The sequence below is a fragment of the Peromyscus californicus genome, unplaced genomic scaffold, assembly GCF_007827085.1.
Source record: "Peromyscus californicus insignis strain IS unplaced genomic scaffold, ASM782708v3 Scaffold_5__1_contigs__length_169319896, whole genome shotgun sequence".
Taxonomy (NCBI): Eukaryota; Metazoa; Chordata; class Mammalia; order Rodentia; family Cricetidae; genus Peromyscus; species Peromyscus californicus.
In genome coordinates, this window is record NW_026294573.1 from 55,503,533 (window position 1) to 55,524,455 (window position 20,923).

Below are 20,923 nucleotides of genomic sequence, written 5' to 3' on the forward strand. Positions count from 1 at the left end.
CATGACCCATTTAGCCAATTTGGATGTTGTAGATCCTCCCTAAGTTTTTCTTTAGTTCTTTTATCACATATCTGTTTTAATATAAAACCTTTTTACCTGTCAGAATATGGAGTCTTGTACTTTTACTCCTGTAAGGGGAAGGGGTTCTGCTGTAGTCCTTAAGTTTCCCATGCTGAACTTCCTCAATGGAGGGGTCCATTATCTGCCTCCATGGGATAACGTTTTTTGTCATAAATCACTTTAGTTGGGATTTCTAAAGGATTCCTAGGGGGTGAGTGTTTATTCCCTAGAAGTGCCTGAATTATTGTACTTTTTTTATCTAGTGGCTTGGGGTCTTAAAGGAATAGCTCATTCTGCTATATCTAAATAAGGTCCATGTCCAGTTTCCCCTCTCCTCCATAGTTCACAACCCAAGCAATCATTAATTTTGGCTGTGCTTCATAGATTAATTAGAACATTATCAGAAAAGCAGTTATACAGAACCCATAGCCCAGAGAGCTCATGATCTGTGAAGCACGTCTCCTTCAAGAAGGAGGCATAACACGGGCACTCTGCCAGGGACCTCCAGGGAGCTTAGTCCCGTGGGACATGTATCTCCCGTCCACTATTATTGACATAATTGTTCATGTCACACGGACGACACTGGAGGTGGTGTGGCAGATGTGGTGCATAGACACACATGCCAGCAAAACACTCATATACATAAAATAAATATATCTAAAATATTTTTTAAAAATATATAGAGAGAGATACATAAAGGAGGTAAGAAGGTTGCAACAATCAAAAAAATCTAAAGCAAAAATGTGGCTAAAGTGGCAAATACGTTTTTATCAGGAGCAATTAGAAAAGGCATCATATTGAACTATATCCTACATTAACTCGTCCTAGGAGGTTGTAGCAAGCAATGGATAAATTGGTCGCTGCATAGAAAATCACAAAAAGAAAATAGGAGCCCTGAATAATCACCTTGGTGAAAGTGTTCTTGAAGGCAGGGAGATCAGACAAGTGTAAGGTTCAGAAATGAGATTTTGTATCAAAGAGGATCTTTCAATCCCAGTAAATTCTACATACAAGTAGACGATGTTCCTTTCTTTTATCTCATTAGTTTGGATATGTGGAAGTAACCAATAATATGGCAACTCTGCAGGCAGTTCCCCCCTTTTTATTGAAAATAGATTCTTTTCTCATACAATATATTTTTATTACAGAATCCGCCATCTTTATTCCTTCCAGTTTCTCCCCACCTCCTCTCCCATCTGGACCATTCACTTTCTGTCTCTCATTAGAAAAAAACAGGCTTCCAAGAGACAGCAATCAAACAAAACAAAAAAATATATGAGATAAAGCAAAAACCATTAGATCAAGACTGGGCAAAGTAAACCAATGTAAGGAAAAAAGCCCCAAGAGCAGGCACAAGAATCAGAGTCCCATTTATTCACACACTCAGGAATTTCACATAAATACTAAACTGAAAGCTATAGTATATATACAGAGACTCTGGTGCAGACCTATGAGGCCCTATGATTCCTGCTTCAGTCTCTGTGAGTTCATATAAACTTTTCTCAGTTAATTTAGAGTCTTGTTCTCTTGGTGTCCTCATGAAAGAAAAAAGTGTTGGCTCAGGACCACTAAGACCAAGTTCTAAACTAAGTTCATAGAAAAATTAGATTCATTTGCCTCAGAGGGACAGAAGGCAGGGATAAGGGACAAAGACAGAAAATAGAGAAACAGGGATAATGGGCAGGGAACAAAGAGAAGAAAGCAGGAGTCTGTGTGCAAATGTACCACATTTTCTTTATCAAATCTTCAGTTGAGGATTGAGGATTCAGTTGAGTTCAGCTGAGGTTGTTTCCAATTTCTGACATTTATGAATAGAGCAGCAGTGAACATGGTTGAGCAAGTGTCTCTGTGGTAGGACAAAATGTCCATTGTGTAGATTTTCAGGAATGGTATAGCTAGGTCATGAGCCAGATAGATCACCAGCATACAAATGCCCATAGTGGCAGTATAAATTTGCACTCCCACCAGCAATGGTGAGTTATTTCCCTTGTTCCACATCCTTTCCAGCATGAACTGTCAATTGTATTATTGATCTTAGCTATTCTGACAGGTATAAAATGGAATCTGAAGTAGTTCTGATTTGAATTTTCCTAAAGGCTTAAGATTTTGAACATTTATTTAGGGGTTTCTCAGCCATTTGAGTTTCCCCTATTGAGAATTCTCTGCTTATATCTGTAATTCATTTTTAATTGGATTTTGTAATATATATATATATATATATATATATATAAAGTTTCTAGTGTTCTTTATATTTTTTTAGAAATTAGACCTCTACCAGATGTAGTAGTTGGTAAAAATCTTTTCCCATTCTGTAGGCTGCAGCTAATGGGCTATTATTTGGTAGAATTATATTGCTTTTCTAACACCTACATACACACATGGTGTCTCTAAATGTGGAAGCCAAATAATAAGAATCACTTCCTCTAGTTGGTAAGAGTGAATGCAACTAGACTTTCAAATCAAGAATCCAAATAATACTTTTATTATTATTTACCAATAATATATTATACATCAGATAACATTTGTGAATATGAGAAGTTGCAGAGCCTTCCCAGTTCAGAGTATATATTTGAGTCTTGATGGAATTGGGTAAAGGGTTTACAAACACTCAAATATATCGCATTGCACTTATTATTGCACTGAACTTGAGAATGAATGCCCCAAACAAGATTTTAAAAGCACATGCAGCTTTTTTTTAATTAAGAAATTTTTCATTCATCCTACATATCAGTCACAGATTCCCCCGTCCTCCTGCCTCCCACCTCCCAGCACACCCTCAGCTCACCCCCCATTCCTAACTCCTCCAAGGCAAGGTCTTCCATGAGGAGTCAGCAGAGCCTGGCACATTCAGTTGAGGCAATTCTAAGCCCTCCTTCCTGTGCCAAGGCTGTGCAAAGTGTCTCACTATAGTCATTAGGGTCCAAAAAGCCAGCTCATGCACTAGGGACAGGTCCCAGTCTCACTGCCTGGGCTCCCCCAAAACAGTTCAAGCTAAACAACTGTCTCACTTATTCAGAGGGCCTAGTCCAGTACCATGGGGATTCCTCAGCTATTGGTCCACAGTTCATGTGTTTCCACTAGTTTGTCTAGTTGTCTCTGTACTTTTTCCAATCATGGCCTTGATATCTCTTGCTCAAAGAATCCTTCCTCTCTCTCCTCGATTGGACTCCTGGAGCTCAGCCTGGGACCCTGTTGTAGATCTCTGCATCTGATTCCATCAGTCGCTGGATGAGGGTTCCATGATGACAGTTAGGGTATTTAGCCATCAGATCACCAGAGTAGGTCAGCTCAGGTACCCTATCAACCACTGCTGGTAGTCTATGGTGGAGTCATCATTGTGGATTCCTGGGGATCTCCCTAGCACTCTGCTTCTTCCTATACCCATGGTGTTTTCATTTATCATGGTATCTCTTTCCTTGTTCTCCGATCTATTCCTGATCCAGCTAGAACCTCCTGCTCCCCTAAGCTCTCTTTCCCCTGAGTCTTGCCCTTCATTACCCCTCTTTACCCCTAGTTTGCTCATGTAGATCTCATCCATTTCTCCATCGCTGAGCGGTCTCTGTGTCTTTCTTAGGGTCCTCCTTACTAGCTAGCCTCCTTGGAGCTGTGGGCTGCAGTCTGGTTGTTCTTTGCTTTACATCTCACTTATGAGTGAGTACATACCATGTTTGTCTTTCTGAGTCTGGATTACCTCACACAGGATGATATTTTCTAGTTCCATCCATTTGCCTGTGAACCTCATGATGTCATTGTTTTTCTCTGCTGAGTAGTACTCCATTGTGTAGATGTACCACATTTTATTTATTTATTATTTAGTTGAAGGGCATCTAGGTTGTTTCCAGGTTCTGGCTATTACAAATAATGCTGCTATGAACATAGCAGAGCATGTGTTCTTGTGGTAAGATTGAGCATTCCTTCGGCATATGCCCAAGAATGGTATAGCTGGGTCTTAAGGAAGATTGATTCCCAATTTTCTGAGAAATCGCCATACTGATTTCCAAAGTGGCTGTACAAGTTTGCACTCCCACCAACAGTGTAGGAGTGTTCCCCTTGCTCCATATCCTCTCCAGCATAAGCTGTCTCTAGTGGTTCTAAGCTTAGCCATTCTGACAGGTGCAAGATGGTATCTCAGAATCGTTTTGATTTGCATTTCTCTGATGACTAAGGATGTTGAGCAATTCCTTAAATGTCTTTCAGCCATTTGAGCTTCTTCTGTTGAGAATTCTCTGTTTAGCTCTATAGCCCATTTTTTAATTGGACTATTAGGTATTTTTGGTGTCTAGTTTCTTGAGTCTTTTATATATTCTGGAGATCAGCCCTCTGTCAGATGTGGGGTTGGTGAAGATTTTTTCCCATTTTGTAGACTGTCGTTTTGTCTTATTGACTGTGTCCTTTGCCCTACAAAAGCTTTTCAATTTCAGGGGGTCCCATTTATTAATTGTTTCTCTCAGTGTCTGTACTACTGATGTTATATTTAGGAAGTGATCTCTGGTGCCAATGCGTTCAAGACTACTTCCTACTTTCTCTTCTATGAGGTTCAGAGTAATTGGATTTATGTTGAGGTCTTTGATCCACTTGGACTTAAGTTTTATGCATGGTGACAGATATGGATCTATTTGCAATCTTCTATATGTTGACATCCAGTTATGCCAGCACCGTTTGCTGAAGATGATTACTTTTTCCATTGTTCAGTTTTGGCTTCTTTGTCAAAAATTAGGTGTTCATACATTTGTAGATTAATGTCAGGGTCTTCAATTTGATTCCATTGGTCCACATGTCGGTTTTTATGTCAATACCAAGCATTTTTATTACTGTAGCTCTATAGTAGATCTTGAAGTCAGGGATCATGTTTTATTGTACAGGATTCTTTTAGCTATCTTGGGTTTTTTGTTTTTCCATATGAAATTGAGTATTGTTTTTTCCAGGTCGATGAAGAATTGAAACACATGCAGCTTTAAACAACTTTCCTCACCTTCATCACTGCACAGCACAGTTTATGAGGAGGGAATCATTTCAGAAAGCTCCCAGTGGTAACTTTTCTCTGTTATGTGACAGGTACAGCAGCCTCACAAATCTGGTCACCCCCACCCCACCCCACACACAATTTCTCTCCTTTGAAAAGTTGCTGTTTGAAAGTAAGACCAGCAGCCTGGGGTGTGGTGCACACCTTTAATCCCAGCACTGGAGAGGAAGAAGGAGGTGGATCTCTGTGAGTTTCAGACCAGCCTGGACCACATAGTGTTACAGGGCAATCATAGCTACTTAGTGACACCTTGTCTCAAAATAATAAGTAAATAAATAAAAATGTGAGGCCATTTGCTGAGACCTTGCAGCCTTTCTCTCCTCACAGCTCTCACAAAGGGCCTAATCGCTCCTCCTCCTCTGGTGCCAGTGACCAGAGGCATGTAACACAGGCCACATTTTAACTACTTTGCCTCCTGCTGCGGGACCTCCAACTCACTCAGAACCTTTAAGAATGGACTTCATTTTGTTAGCTGATATTGGCTGTTGTTCTCTTCAGAACCTTGCCATGCTGTCAGTGACTCTGATAGTTTTATAAAACTCTCACCTGAAGAATAGTTAAGTCTCAAAGACTCTCCCAAACCTACCACCTTTCCTCTATGTCCCTAACATCTAACACACACACACACACACACACAAACACACACACACACACACACACACACACACACACACACACACACACACACACACTCACATGAATACCCATATATACACACAAACATGCATACACAAAAAAATAATAATTTTCTTTTAAAATTTTTGTTTTTTCTTCTTTTTTTCCTTTTTTTCTAATTGAGAGATTTTCTATTCATTTTACATATCAACCACAAATTCCCCTGTCCTCCCTCCACCTACTCCCCAGCCTCCCCCCCCAACCCACCCTCCATTCCCAACTCCTCCAAGGCAAGGTCTCCCCTGGGGAGTCAGCAGAGCCTGGTACATTCAGTTGAGGCTTTTGAAGAAAGAAAGCACATGAAGTTTGGTAGGTAGGAAGGTGGGTAGGTTCAGGGAGGAGTTGGGGAAGGAAAAAGCATATGATTAAAATATATTGTCTCAAATTCTCAAAAAATAAACAAAAGCAATTTACATGTTTGAAAACAATTTATAAAAAGGGCAGAAGGAAGAAAAGAGGGAGCTCGGGATCTCTGTGATAGAGGCCTCTGGCATATGGTCAGAACCCAGAAATGCAAGGTAGTGCTGTCTATAGTAGTGTTATTTCTCAAGAAGTTTGCCAGCACTGGGAAAAGCTTGTTGCCAAACCAGGATCACTCTGAGATGTAAATCTCAATTCCGAGAGACACACAAAGGCTTCAGAGAAACTAATTCTGAAAAACTAACCACTCTTAGCCAGCCCCACCTTTATCCCTCAACCTAATACTTTTATTGATTATTTGAGAAGTTCACGGAATGTATCCCATCACACTCGCTTTCCAGTCCCTCCAATTCTGCCCCTCACCATTTTAACACCTCCCCAAACCCAAAATAACAAAAAACAAGTCTCAACTGTGTTGCCCATATAGTCACTGAAGCATGCTCTAACTCCTAGGGGCCAGTCCCTTTAAAAGACCCATCCTCCAGATTCCATCAATATTGGAGAGCTACACTTCAGCATCCTTATCACAATTTTTAAGATTTTTTTCCTATGGCTTTCAGTCTAAGCTGTTACTTTGGTGAGGGAGGTTAAGGTAGGAGTTGTCACAGAAGTCTTCTATGTCTCTCTCAACTGTGATTGTGCCCTCATCTGTCATTGATACCACTGTAAAAGAAGATTCCTTGCACTTTATAGTCAGCAGGAGCACAGATCATGAATATCTACATGGTTTCTGATAATAGCACAAACCACAGATATCCACATGGCCTACAGTATCAATATATGCCAGGGACCTCAGCAAGGTCCATAGTAGCAGTATAGTCCAACACAGCCTTCTGCTGCAGCACAGGCCACAAACACCATCATAGCCCTTGGTAGCAGCATAGGCCATGGGCATCAGCATGGCCTCTGGGGCGACATGGCCACTGGCACCAATCCAATACAGTCCCTGGTGGCAGCCCATCCCAAGGACATGAACATGGCTTCAAGCAGCAGCACAGATGAAGGACACTCACGTGACCTTCAGTGATAACACAGACTAGGGATATCAATGGGGTCTCTTGCAGAAGCACAAACTATATGCATCTGCATGCCCTTCAGTGGCAATGGGACATGGACATCAACATGGACCAGATGGCAGCACAGGCCACCCACATCTACATGGAACTGTGGCACCAAGACTATGGACCCAAACATTTAACCAGCTTTTTAAAACCACATTTTGTGTAAATTCTGAGAACACAGTGCCTGGCACCTAGAAGTAGAAAACACAGTGCCTGCAGGTGAGCATGACTTGGGGGAAGGGGCAGAGCAGAGCACACTAGGGCAGGGCTTAGGAAAATGAAGGCTGGAGGAGATTGGCTAAGAACAGGAGGCTCTGTGAACATCTCCAGTGTTATGCAGAGCTGAGGAGCTGGGGAGAGGCAGGGCAGAGAGATGGGGAGGGACAAGTAGGACTGGTCTGAACAAAACAAAGGACAAGGGCTCTGGTAGGACACAGAGAGGATTGGAATGCAAGGAACAGGGTGGAAATTAGCAAACAGACTGACAGTACTGTCAGCACCAGGGTGTGACCCAGGAGACAGGCCCCAACTCAGACCCTTGCCATGCTTACCACCATTGTCTCCCTCATGGCCACCATCTGGGCAGTGCTTCATCCCGTGACTCTGCTGCTGGCTTCTGTCACCTTCCTGATCCTGGCTGACTACCTCAAAAGCCGACGCCCCAAGAACTACCCTCCAGGGCCCTGGCGCCTACCCTTTGTGGGCAACTTGTTCCAGTTTGACTTAGATGTCGCACATCTGCATCTGGGGATTCAGCAGGTAAGAAGGGGCTAGGGTGTCTGGCTGTACCATGACCCAGTCCTAGCTGCAGGAACAGGGATCATGGCCCTGGGGGCAGGAGGACATACATGTAGACTGATGCTCCCCATCACCTAACCCAGCCAGTAAAGCTAGTTTCTCATCTATGATCTTTAAGAGGCACAATATTTTAATACCAAAAAGTTCATTTTCTTATCCCTGTATGAAAGATATCCATTGTTACCTCATTATGGTCTGACAACACACTCTGTACAATTTCAACTCATTTGAGTATGTCAAGGTTGCTGTATGAGGTAAGAGTTCATCTTGATAAATGAGCACTGATGTTTTAAGAAATGTGTACTCAAGTGCCCCTTATCTTAGTTTGTTAATCACTCATCCAGGAAAAACAAAAAACAAAAAGCAATTGTTTTGATCATAATTTTCAATAGTATCAGTTCTCTCTTATTGACACTCCTCAATATTCATGTCTGCAGTAGCCATGTCATGAGCAGAAGTAAGGAGGTCACAGTTCTCCTTCTCATTAATTACCTCTTACATTTGTTCCACCTAGTCTTCCATGATTTTTCCTCAATCTTAAATGAGGAGATATTCATATAGATGATCCATCCAAATCTGAAATCTCAGTTACTTATGTGACATTTTGGCTGTGTATGGATCTCTGAAGTTACCACTATCCACTGCAGTAAGAAGCTTGCCTGACCCAAGTTGAGAACAATACAAATTTATAGGTAATACACACAAATATTTCGAAGTCATTTTGACAGCATGTCCTTTTAAAATAACAAATGTAGCTTTACCCCTATTGCATATTATTCCCATTTATGTGTTTTTGACCATGTTTACAATACCAGACATGACCTTTCTCCTGTGATAAATGTTCCAGATCCAGTTGGAAAGTTCTTGGTTACCCTCCTGACCGCCATGCCACTACTGTACTCTAAATCAGCACTAAATCTCTGAACATGCTTTTCAAAAAAACTGGAGCATTTTATAGGATAAGTATAAAATTAGTCAATAAATTTCAAGGCAATACAAAAAATGTCTAATACATACTCATTTATTTATTTTTCTCTTAATATTATGCCTCTTCCTTAATAAATGATAGCAACAAACTCCAGGAAAACCAATTGGGGTTTTTTGTTGTTGTTGTTTTTTCTTTTGCCCCAAAGTTTTATTTGTTTATGTATATTATGTATGAGTGCTTTGTATGCATGTATTCTTTCAACTGGAAGAGAGCATCAGATCCCATAATGCATTGCTGTAAGCCACCATGTACTTGTTGAGAATTGAAGTCAGGACCTCTGGAAGAACAGAGCAGTCAAAGTACTTATCAGATAAACACCTCTTAGGTTTTGCCTATCAGGTATTGTTTCTGTGACCTAATTGCTATATAAACTCATATGCCCACTGTCTGGGCTCTGCTCCTCCATTCCTTTGTTCCTATTGTCATTTTATAAAATACATTCCTTAATATATAAACAGCAATGATAGTTTTAGTTTTTATTTTTGTATCACTGCCTTTATGACAACAAAGTTAAGTATGCAAAGTAGTAACATTCTATAATTCATGTATTTAAAAATCAAGACACTTGAAACTTCACTAATTTTTCCCCAAAGTCAACACATAGTAAGAACAAGAGTCTGGATTCAAGCAGGCTAGAGGTCTCTTGATTCTAATTGCTGAAGACCCATTAGACCCATTGGATTATCTTTCTTACTAAAACTCCTTCAGGCTTCTGGCTGGAAACTAAGCAAGTTCACTACTGCAGCAGGCAGTGAGACACTTCACACTTGAGGGTGCTTAGCCGTCTTACTTCACACCTCACTTTTCATGAGCAGCTACTTCTTCCAGGAGCCTGACCTGCATGCACCTGGTTCTCTGAGGTGCTTGCCAACTTTCCCTTGTTAGGTAATTGACAGACACCATGATGATAAGAATTGAGTGTTGATCAGCATTGGATTGTGAGTTTCTTAAAGCTAAACTTACCAAACTTCCTAGCACTTGGCATTGACCTTTGGCTGGATCATGTTTACCATACCGGTGAAAAAAATCTGAGTTCAGTTCCCAAAACCTACATAAAAAGTCCACTGTAGTAGCCTGCTTTTGTAATCTCAAGACTAGGGAGGATCAGACAAGTAAATCTCCAGGACTCACGAGCTAGCTACCATAGCTTTTTAAGGCAAATGAGAGACCCTGACTCAAAACAACAACAACAAAAAACCCCAAAGTGTATGGCCTCTCAGAAAAATGCCTGGGATTGTACTGTGGCCTCCATAGTGATGCACACAAATGAACATACACAAAGATAAAAAGAAACATGATAAACTTTGAGGAAACAGAGACAATGAAATTCTTATGCCCATTAGGAACACACACACACACACACACACACACACACACACACACACACACACACACCCCTCAATGACTCAATGACCAATGCTTTAAGAATGCAGGCTAATAAACTTTCTTACCCACTCCTTATGGAAAAGTTAATTGCTACAAATTTTTTTATTTTCTTTCTGGGTGACTCTGTTTCGTTGTATCCTAAATTTAAGAACCTTGATATATTAAACTTTTTCTCAAGTTTTCATTGCACAGTGTCTTGTCTCACTAATCCTTGGAATAAAATTTCTCTTTTCTTCTAAACATTCCCTCTGCTAAACCTTGTTCTTTTAGACTACATTTGGAGATTTCACTCCTACTATTAATGTTTTGTCTCTATTGCTTTTCATAAACATTATATCTCTTATTTTAATCCATCATTCTTCACTTTCATAGCATTAGCTCGATTTTTAAGCCTGTTTAGCCTTCTGTACTACCTTATTTTAAAATAAGTATTTTGTTATTTAATGTATATAAATGCTTTGCCAGGATCTATGCCTGTGCATTGCATGCATGCCTGCTACCCACAGAGACCAGAGAGGGAGGTGGATCTCCTGATACAGAGTTACAGATGTTTTAGAGCAGTTGTGTGGGTCATGGGAATAGAAATCTGATCATCTATAAGAGCTGCTTTACCCTGGTACAGTGGGAAGGGGCTTGGACCTGCCTAGGATCAGTGTGCCGGGCTCTGATGACTCCCCGTAGGAGACCTTGACTTGGGGGATGTGGGGAAATGGGGTGGCTTGGGAGGGAGGGCTGGGAGATGGGAGGAGCAAGGAGGTGGGATCTGTGGGTGGTATGTAGAGTGAGTAGAAAATTTCTTAATAAACAAAAATGAAAAAAAAGAAAAAAAGAATTCAGAAGTGGAGGATATTACTGAAATAGAACAATAAAAGAGAATGCTGAGTTAACTTTATAAAGTCAACATAAAACTTGTGGTTAAAAAAAAAAAGCTTTATCCAACCTTGGTCTTAACAATTCTCGCTCATATAAACCCTCCTCATTCTCGATAATTGGACTCCCAGAGATCCACCCAGGGCCTAGTCATGGATCTCTGAATCCAGATCCCTCAGTAGTTGGATGAGATTTCTAGCACGACAATTAGGGTGTTTGGCCATCCCATCCACAGGGACAAATAGCCAAATGAATGGAAACACATGAACTATGAACCAATGGCTGAGGGGTCCCCACTGGATCAGGCCCTCTGAATGGGTGAGACAGTTGATTGGCTTGATCTGTTTGGGAGGCATCCAGGCAGTGGGACCGGGTCCTGTGCTCATTGCATGAGTTGGCTGTTTGAAACCTGGGGCCTATGCAGGATTGCTTGGCTCGGCCTGGGAGGAGGGGACTAGACCTACCTGGACTGAGTCTACCAGGTTGACCTCAGTCTGTGGGGAAGGCTTTGCCCTGGAGGAGATGGGAATGGGGGTTGGGCTGGGGGGAAGGTGAGGGGGGAGGGAGGGGGGAGAACAAGGGAATCCGTGGCTGATATGTAGAACTGAATGGTATTGCAAAATGAAAAAAAAAAAAAAGCTGTTTTACCACTCAACCATCCCTCCAGCCATGGCCTATCTTCATTTTATCCTGTCTTTAAATTATTTTTATTGACTTAATGTTGCACAGTGAAAAACATGACCTGGTTTATGACATATTCTGAGACATAAACTGGGTCATTTAATTGCAGACAGAAATGACACATTTGAGAATCATATGGCTAAAGATCCAAACATCAATTGACCTGCTCATCTTTATATGGTTGGTAACAATATAAAACTTAGTGATGTAATTATGTTGAACTAGAAATATGCAGAAGATAAGAGATGATAAAAATGTAAAATGTCATTTACCTTAGTCCTTAGTCTCTGGTTCCTTCTCAAGTTCAAGGACAAAATCTGGGTAGAACACATTGCCAGTGAGGAGTCCTTTAGCTTAAAACAGATTTTCAGGTATTTCCAGAACTTCTTCATTGGACATTGAAATTAGAAATGTACTTGATTTTTATGCATCCATTGCTGATATCTCTTAAAAATATTTATTTACTTATTGGCTCTGTGCTTATGACCAAGGCACAGCAGACTGACTGAGGTGAAATGAAGTTATTAAGGACTATGGATAAAGAACAAAGGGAAGACTGAGTCCAGGCTCAATCTTTAATGTTGGGTAAAAGATTCTCAGATGAGACCAAATTATAACATCTGATTTAGTGCTGTTCCCGTGGGTTCTAGTCTCAAAGCAGTAAGGTGACAGTACATGAAGTTGAGGATGTGGTAGAAGACCAAAGATATGTAGAGAAATTCAACTCTTTTGTTTGATACCATTGCTGTAGTTAGACAAGTACCAGCTAGAGAAAAGACTGAGTTGATGTCTATGTAGTTCTAACTCTTGAGCACACAGGTGGAAGGACCTTTGATATTGATCATACACTGTCATTCAAACCAAACCATGATTTGTACATTGTGCATTTCATGGACACTCTCATTCTCTCTGAAACTACCTCTTTGTCCTTATGACTGCTCCCCATACTCTAACTTCCACTAAACTCTAAGGCACAAAGGACATATCAACATTGATGTATTTGTCTTCAAATGTTACATAATGCCTGGCAACTTCTCCATGCCAAAGCTATGTTTGGCTAGATTACTTCACCTACAACTTACTTGCCTTTTCAGAATGATGAAGAAAATCCTAACTACAGTAGAACAGTTATAAAGAATGGAGTAAATCACAAAGCATAATTTGTGGTTTGAATAAAAATAGCTCACACAGGTTCATAGGGAGTGGCACTCTTAGGAGGTGTGGCCTTGTTGGAGTAGGTGTGTCTTTGTTGGAGAAAGAGTGTTACTAGGGGATGGTCTTTGAAGTCTCAGAAGCTGAAGTAGATCTAGTGGCTAACAATCACTTCCTGCTGAATACTGATCCAGATGTAGAACTCCCAGCTACCTCTCCAGGACCATATCTGCCTGCATGCCATCATGCTTTTTATCATGATGATAATGGACTAAACTTCTGAACAGTAATTTAATTAAATGTGTTCCTTTATAAGAGCTGTTGTGGTCATGGTATCTCTTCACAGCAGTAAAACCCTGACTAAGACACATACTTAGCATTTATTCAATGAGTATGACTGTCTGGGATGAGTAGGCTCTTATACTGGCACATGATGCATATTTATCCCTGAGCCTTTGAACACATGCTCATTCATTTCTCAGAGATACATTGGATGACTGGATCCTGGAACTAAACAAATTGTTTTACACAGTGCTGGTCTTCTTCTTCACAGAATCTTTTGACTAGGAAATGCTTTTTTACACTTATAACTGGGGGCTGAGAATTGAAAAAAAGCACCTTCCCCAAAAGCCCACAGTTACTTAATTATAGAACCTACAAGTTTACATCTCTCCAGATCTTCAGAGATATAGCCACTCTGAGCCACCATCCTTTAATGTATTTTCTGTATCTACTAATACAGCTATTCTCAACCTGTAGGTTGCAACATCTTTAGGGTCACATATCCTGCATATCATGTATTTACACTCAATCCATAACAGTAGCAAAAGTACAGTTTTAAAGTACCAATGAAATAATTTTATGGTTGGAGGGGTCACCACAACTTGATGTTAAAAGGTAGCATCATTAGGAAGGTTGAGAACCACTGTACTAATTAGTTAAACAGGGAGCATTATCTTCCCTACGATGATATTGTAAGTTTTGTTAAGGCTTTTGACGATTTCTACAACACACTTATACATAGACAGCTATAACTCTCTGAAGACTGATGCCCTTACTTCTCTGCCTTTACCAGACACTAGGTTAGTGTGGGGGTTTGAAAGAAAATGGCTCCAAAAGGGAGTGGCACTATTGGGAGGTGTGGCCTTGTTAGAGTAGGTGTGGTCTTGATGAAGGAAGTGGGTCACTATGGAGGCTGGCTTTGAGGTTTCGTATATGCTTAAGCCATGACCAATGAGACCACTTCCTGTTGCCTGCAAGTCAAGATGTAAGGACACTCAGCTACTCCAGAACCATGTCTGCCTGCACGTTGTTGTGTCACACCATTATAATAATGGGCTAAACCTCTGAAAATGTGAGCCACTCAAGTTAAATATTTTTCCTTTACAGAGTTGCCATGATCATGGTGTCTCTTTTCTGCAATAGTAACCCTAATTAAGACAGAAGTTGGTACAAGGAGCTGAAGTATTGCAATGATAGGCCTGATCATGTTTTTGTTTGAAGGAATATGGACTTTGGGACTGTGGATTAGAAAATCAGTGGAATGTTTTAAGTGCTGCATAATGGGCCATACTAGTAGGAGTATGGAAGACAGTGGTGCTAAAAGTTACTTGAAATGTGGGGGGCTAGCTCAAGAAGTTTTAGAGGAGAAGAATTTTAGTATGTTGCCTAGAGATTTCTCTTGAGATATTTTGGTGAAGAAAGTGGCTGCCTTTTGCACTTGTCTGAAGAGGCTGCCTGAGGCTAAAGTGAAGACTTTTGGATTAATTCTGTTGGCAGAAGAAATCTCAAAACAGTCTAGTATAGATTGACACCTGGTTATTAGTGGTAACTCTAATGAAGATTTATAAAGAAAAGGAACAAGCTGAGCAGGGTAAATTACAAAATCTGCAATTTAAGGAGAAAAAGATTACCAGGAAGTAGAATGGAGCTAAATTCTGTGTTAAAGGAGATAAAAAGATTGAGAAAATGAAATAAACAATGTGGTGACCTCAGGCCAAGATCCTACTCTACTAAGTTTCCTACTTGTGAAAGAGAATTAAAGAAAAGCTTAGAACTGGGTATTGTGCTACTTGCCTTTAATTACAGCACTCCAGAGGTAGAGGCTGGTAGATCTCTGGGTTTGAGGCCATCCTGGTCTATAGAGCAAGTTCCAGAATAACCAAGTTTAGGCAGTGAAGTAAACCACTGAAAATAGAATGGTGGTATATATGTAATGAATGAGGAGGGCATGTTACTGCCCCAGAAAGCAAGAGAACTTGGCAGCTTTGGCCATATAGTTCTGGCTTTAGAGTCAAGGATAGGAAAAATGGACTATGAGTTATGTTTTCACATTTAAGGACAGCCACTAAGGTCAGGCATGTGTCAGGAATGTCACTCAATGGAGGGCTAGAGAAGCCATTTCATAAAGATGTTCATTTGAAATCTTGATAGCCTTGGAGACCCCAACATGTTGGAGACACCAGAGATTTGGATACCTGTCAAGGGGAATTGATGATAGGGAGTGGAACCAGCCTAAGACAAAGAAGTATGTTGCAGTCAACCAAGCTGAAAGGAGTTGGAGATCTGAAGAGTACTTTGACATTAGACATGGAGATGCAGAGTTTGGAATTTACCCAGCAGGTTTTTGATCCTGCTTTGGTCCAATATTTCTTCACTATGCTCCCTTCCCTACATTTTAGAATGTTAGTGTATGTCCTATGCCATTACATGTTGGAAGTATGTGATCTGCTTTTTGATATTGATCTTACAGGGTATTACAGTTAAGATATTACAGGAATCTAAAAAGAGACTCTAAATTTTAGACTTGTAAATAAGTTTCAGACTATTATAGACTATGGGGACTTTTGAAGTTGGACTGAATGCATTTTTGTCTTATGCTGTGGCTAAAAGCCTTTGGGGTTCCAGAAGGGGAATGTGATGGTTTGAAAGAAAATGTCCTCCAATGGGAGTGGCACTATTAGAAGGTGTGGCTTTGCTAGAGTATGTGTGGTCTGGTTGGAAGAAGTATGTCACCGTGGAGGCAGGCTTTGAAGTCTCACACATGTTCAATCCATAACCAATGAGACAGAGCATTTCCTGTAGATGTAACCAACCTTCTTATTAAATAAGAAACACAGAACCAATGCAAAGAAGAAAGCTACAAGGTCAGAGCTAAAAGCTAAAACCTTACCCTTCCTCCTGCGGTGGTCCTACCTCTCTGAACCAGAACCACCCCTGTGTTAAAGTCTTTATATAGAGTTCCTTTTCTGCCTTCTCACTGGTTGTAAACCCAACCACATGACCGCCTCATCACGGCCTGTCTGTATAGGCCTCCAGGTTTTCTATGATTGGTATTGAAATTAAAGGCATATGTATCCAATACTGGCTGTATCCCTGAACACAGAGACTTACCTAGCTCTGCCTACCAAGTGCTGTGATTACAAGTGTATGCCACCACTGCCCTGCTTTCCTATGGCTTGCTAATAGCTCTGACCTCAGGCAACTTTATTTATTAACATACAAATAACATTTTAATACAAATAAAATATCACCATAATTTCCTGTTGCCTGTGAGTCAAAATGTAAGTAATCTCAGTTATTGCTCCATGTTTGCTTGAACATCACCATGTTGTGCCATGATGATAATAGACTAAACCTCTGAAAACATAAGCCCTCCCACTTAAATGCTTTTCCTTTATAAGAGTTGCTGTGGTCATGTGTCGCTTCAAAGATATAGAAACCTTAAAACAATTAGAGACCTTGCTTTCTTTAAAACACTTATATCTTCATTATTTAGTCTAGGTAAACATTGATTCCCACTCAATTCTTATTGATGAAAGCATGAATAAAAGTTTAAGAAGAAACTTCAAATTGAAAAGTGCATTAGAATTTGGTAGAGTGAATATGAGGAGGATACTACTGTAACATTCTTCTTACACCAAGGTACCTTTTCCACACACAGGTGCACGAACTCCCTTCAGTGTTAGTCTCTTTATTACACATGTATATCTCATATCTATCAGATGCTGAGTAAACAGCATTATCCTCTGGATAATCACATATTTGATTTTCTAAGAAGTCCATGCAAGTTGTAAAAAACATGCACAGATTTTCCTCAGCCCTTGTCAGGTCACATGTGTCTTATTCTCTGCCTACAGTGGACATAGGAAGCATCAGGAGAGACATTGCATATTTTTTGACACTTATGTGCTTATACATTCTTTTAAGAGTACATGATAAATACCCACTCAATTCATACTGACATATATAAATGATATTTTAAAGAGTAAATTCCATTTTTATTGAATTTGAATTTAGTTCAGAGATGGAGAAAACCTTTTCAGAAACACTTCCACAGACCAAGGTGCAGCCCTCCATTCACCTTAACATTGAGACCAAATCTCTCAACACAAGTCTCATAAGGCACCTAAATGTCTGCCATCCCTTGACAACCTGACACAGACACAATTAATTATGGTTATTGAAATGTTTTGCAGTTTGTGAAGAAGTATGGAAACCTAATTAGCCTGGATTTTGGTAACATCTCCTTAGTGGTCATAACTGGACTGCCCTTAATCAAAGAAGCTTTCAGTCACATGGAGCAAACCTTTTTGAATCGCCCCATTACACCTCTCAGAGAACGTGTCTTTAAGAACAATGGTAAGTTTGATTGGCAGCACTTTTGACTTTAGTAGGTTATTCCAAATTTAAAAAAAAAAAACATGAATTTTGATTGATAATGGGACACATATTAGTTAGGAAAGATTCCAGGTAGAGCTGTATGGAGAGAGTGGAAAAAAATATATGAACAAGATGTATTGCACCTGTATAAAATTTTGAAACAAGAAAGAAGTACAGATAATATCACTGATAGTAAATTATAAGGGGGATGTATGTGATGTTAAAGATACTTCTATGTCTGTAATTTTACAACATTCTTGTAAACAAAACACTTCATGAAATGTCTTTAAATTCAGCTTCCTGGCCAATTTCCTAAATCAAAGCAAATACAGTCTCTCCCTTTAAGAGAGAGGGAAAAACCGGATATCCTTCTGACTATATCTAGATGCATGGATAAGAAGTAACAGCAGCTCCTTCCACAGCAAGACACACTGTGCCTTCACATCCCTTTTCCCACTCCAACCCTCTATCCTAGGAAAATGGATGTGAGTCAACTTCCTCCTGGGGCTGTTCTTCTTTCTTATGGATCCTTAAGTACATCATTAAAGGATGCCACATATGGATCTCTAGCATTCCAGGCAATGTGATAATGAGTACACATAGTGGTCATTAAATCAACTGATATGTTTGAAAGTTGAAAACAGACTTCAATTGTATTAACCTATACAAAATTTTGCCATTTCCTAATTATGCCTTCAAACAATTAACCATTAATTATACATCATTGACTACATTATCTGCTATGAGAAGCACAGTCAGGGGCATGTGTCATTAATAGTGACCAGAATAGATAAAAATCATTTTCATTGTGGGACACATATTTCATCTAACAAGAAAGTCTGAATCAATTATCTATATTGATTAAAATCCTGTCATGCTACAGTAGTAAAGCATTTATCAAAGACATCCAAGTTGACTTAGGATTCAGGGAAAGTTTTTGAAACAATGGTATCCATTTAATAATATGAAAAAAATACTCAGTAAGGTTAGAGTTTCTTTGAAGGGACAAGAAAGCAGGGATCTTAAAGAACTGCAGGGTATCCAGTGTGGCAATTATAGTACCTGAAGGACATACTTAAGTGGAAATGAAACTGTTAAGTTTGGCAAGAAAGAGCCCAGCTCTTGGTTTTCATCATAACAGCAAGAGAAACTCTTAAGTGCTTTTGGTTGGCAGAAAAAAAGTCAAATATTACACATTGTGAGGCACACTTAGGATTCCAGGTAGAGAACATAAGAACGAAAGCAAAGATATTACCATTTTAAGTTATGAAAGAAGGAGTCTGAACACTCAAGATGACAAAAATGGCAGTAGGTTAGACTGGGATGGTGCCATTCAGGCTCATGGACTGAAATCATTCAAGAGAGAAGCCATCATGACATATGACTTAGATGCTAGGAAAATGGGTTTTTCAGGAGACTGCAGGAGCTGTGAGTGATTCAAAGTTGACAATGACAGAAGACAAGGTGATTAGTGATGTTGACTTCCATTTGGGAGTTTCAGGAATCTAATAATGACATCTGTCATACATGTGGTGAGTGTAAATGCTGTAATTGGCAATGTTTATGATTCAGAAGTGTGTGCTTTCTGAGACAAACTATGGTTTGACTATCAGAAAAGGTTATTTAAATAATAGGAGTTCATTAGATTTCCTAAAATAAAGTTTAGTGTGGAAGGGAGGTTTTAGACCTAGTCTTAAAAAACTCCAATGTTTAAAGATTTAATAGGTAAAAGTAAAATAACAAAAATTATAGAAAATTTCTAGCATACTTTTAGAAAGAAAAACTGCAAATCAAAAATCCAGAATGGAATGGAGAGTTTGAGGATATTAATTACTGAATTGATGAAATAATACATGAGAGAGGCCAAGACCTGTGTTTAAAGACTTGATAATTGTTCTGAAATGTAAGACATGGACTGGAGAATGGCACTGCATGTACCTTGAGACAAAATTAATGTTGAGAACACCAGCATCTTCCTCTTTCCCTCTACCTCTGTGTGCATATGTATATGTGGTGTGAGGAATACTCATTCTTCTTAACTTCATGAGTCACTTTGTCATCTTTTAAAAATCATCTTTGTTAGAACTTCGTCTATAATGCCTTTGTTGCTTTGTTAGTAATGTGTGCCTTGTCCTATCCATGAGTGCATTCCTGGTACTCATTGTAACATAAATAGACATATTTCTACTAATCAACTTGGGGCTTTTGAACTAGGGAAACTTGAACACCTGGATGTCCACTTACTTGTTGTATTTCAAAGATTACTTTAAATTTATTATTATACCTCAGTGTTTTACCAATTGAAATGGACATTTTGCTAGTTGGCAATAAACTTGTAGAGTTTCTATCAGTATAAAATTGTACAATACATAAGAAGTACTTACTAAACTATGTACTGTTTCAGGTCAACACACCATGTTAGTCACTTGCATTGAGATTATCTATAGACAGCTATCAATTCACTATTGGCCTTTCTTTTCCTCTGTATACATGTCTTAATATAACAGTTTTTCTGGTACTTTTGACCAGAATCACAATGCTATAATGCTGAATCTCTTCTTTCCAGGATTGTTCATGTCCAGTGGCCAGACATGGAAGGAGCAAAGAAGGTTCACACTAATGACACTCAAGAACTTTGGATTGGGGAAGAAGAGCTTAGAGCAGCGCATACAGGAGGAGGCCCTCCACCTTGCAGATGCCATAGGAGAGGAGGAAGGTGAGCCCTTTACAGGGTAATGCACGAGGCTGTAGCCCTTTCATTCATTAAACAGATCCTTATTAATTGTTTAAATCCTAGTCTTTCATCTGCACTGTGCTAAGCACTGAGGACTGAACAGTGAACATCTAGCCATGCCCTTGTTCCCAGGAGCTCTACAGCTAAGCAAACAAATGGGTCATTAAACAAATTGTTGAACTTGAAGCTTGGTTCTCTATGTGACCTAACAGATATTGACAAAGACCTTGAATCGTGCCAGGACCCTTACGAGGGCTGTAGCAAGAGATTTTCATATCATGCTCTATTGCATATTTTATGTCACACAGCAAAAAATATTTGTAAAAAAAATAAAGAAAAATTAAGACAGAAGGAAAGAAGAAAGAAAGAGGGGGGGAGAGAGAGAGAGAGAGAGAGAGAGAGAGAGAGAGAGA

At 39.7% G+C, this 20,923-nt stretch overlaps 1 protein-coding gene across 4 annotated transcripts in view; it reads left to right on the top strand.

Annotated features, from left to right (window-relative positions):
- Positions 1–7,656: 7,656 nt before the first annotated feature.
- Positions 7,657–20,923, top strand: part of LOC128096824 (cytochrome P450 2J4-like) — a 55,160-nt gene continuing 41,893 nt past the window's right edge. For all 4 annotated transcript variants that reach the window (XM_052716848.1, XM_052716849.1, XM_052716850.1 and 1 more), the window contains exons 1-3: positions 7,657–7,998; positions 17,593–17,755; positions 20,343–20,492. In XM_052716848.1, coding sequence (XP_052572808.1) covers positions 7,783–7,998; positions 17,593–17,755; positions 20,343–20,492 — 529 coding nt within the window. In that variant the 5' untranslated portion in view covers positions 7,657–7,782. The remainder of the gene's footprint in view (positions 7,999–17,592; positions 17,756–20,342; positions 20,493–20,923) is intronic.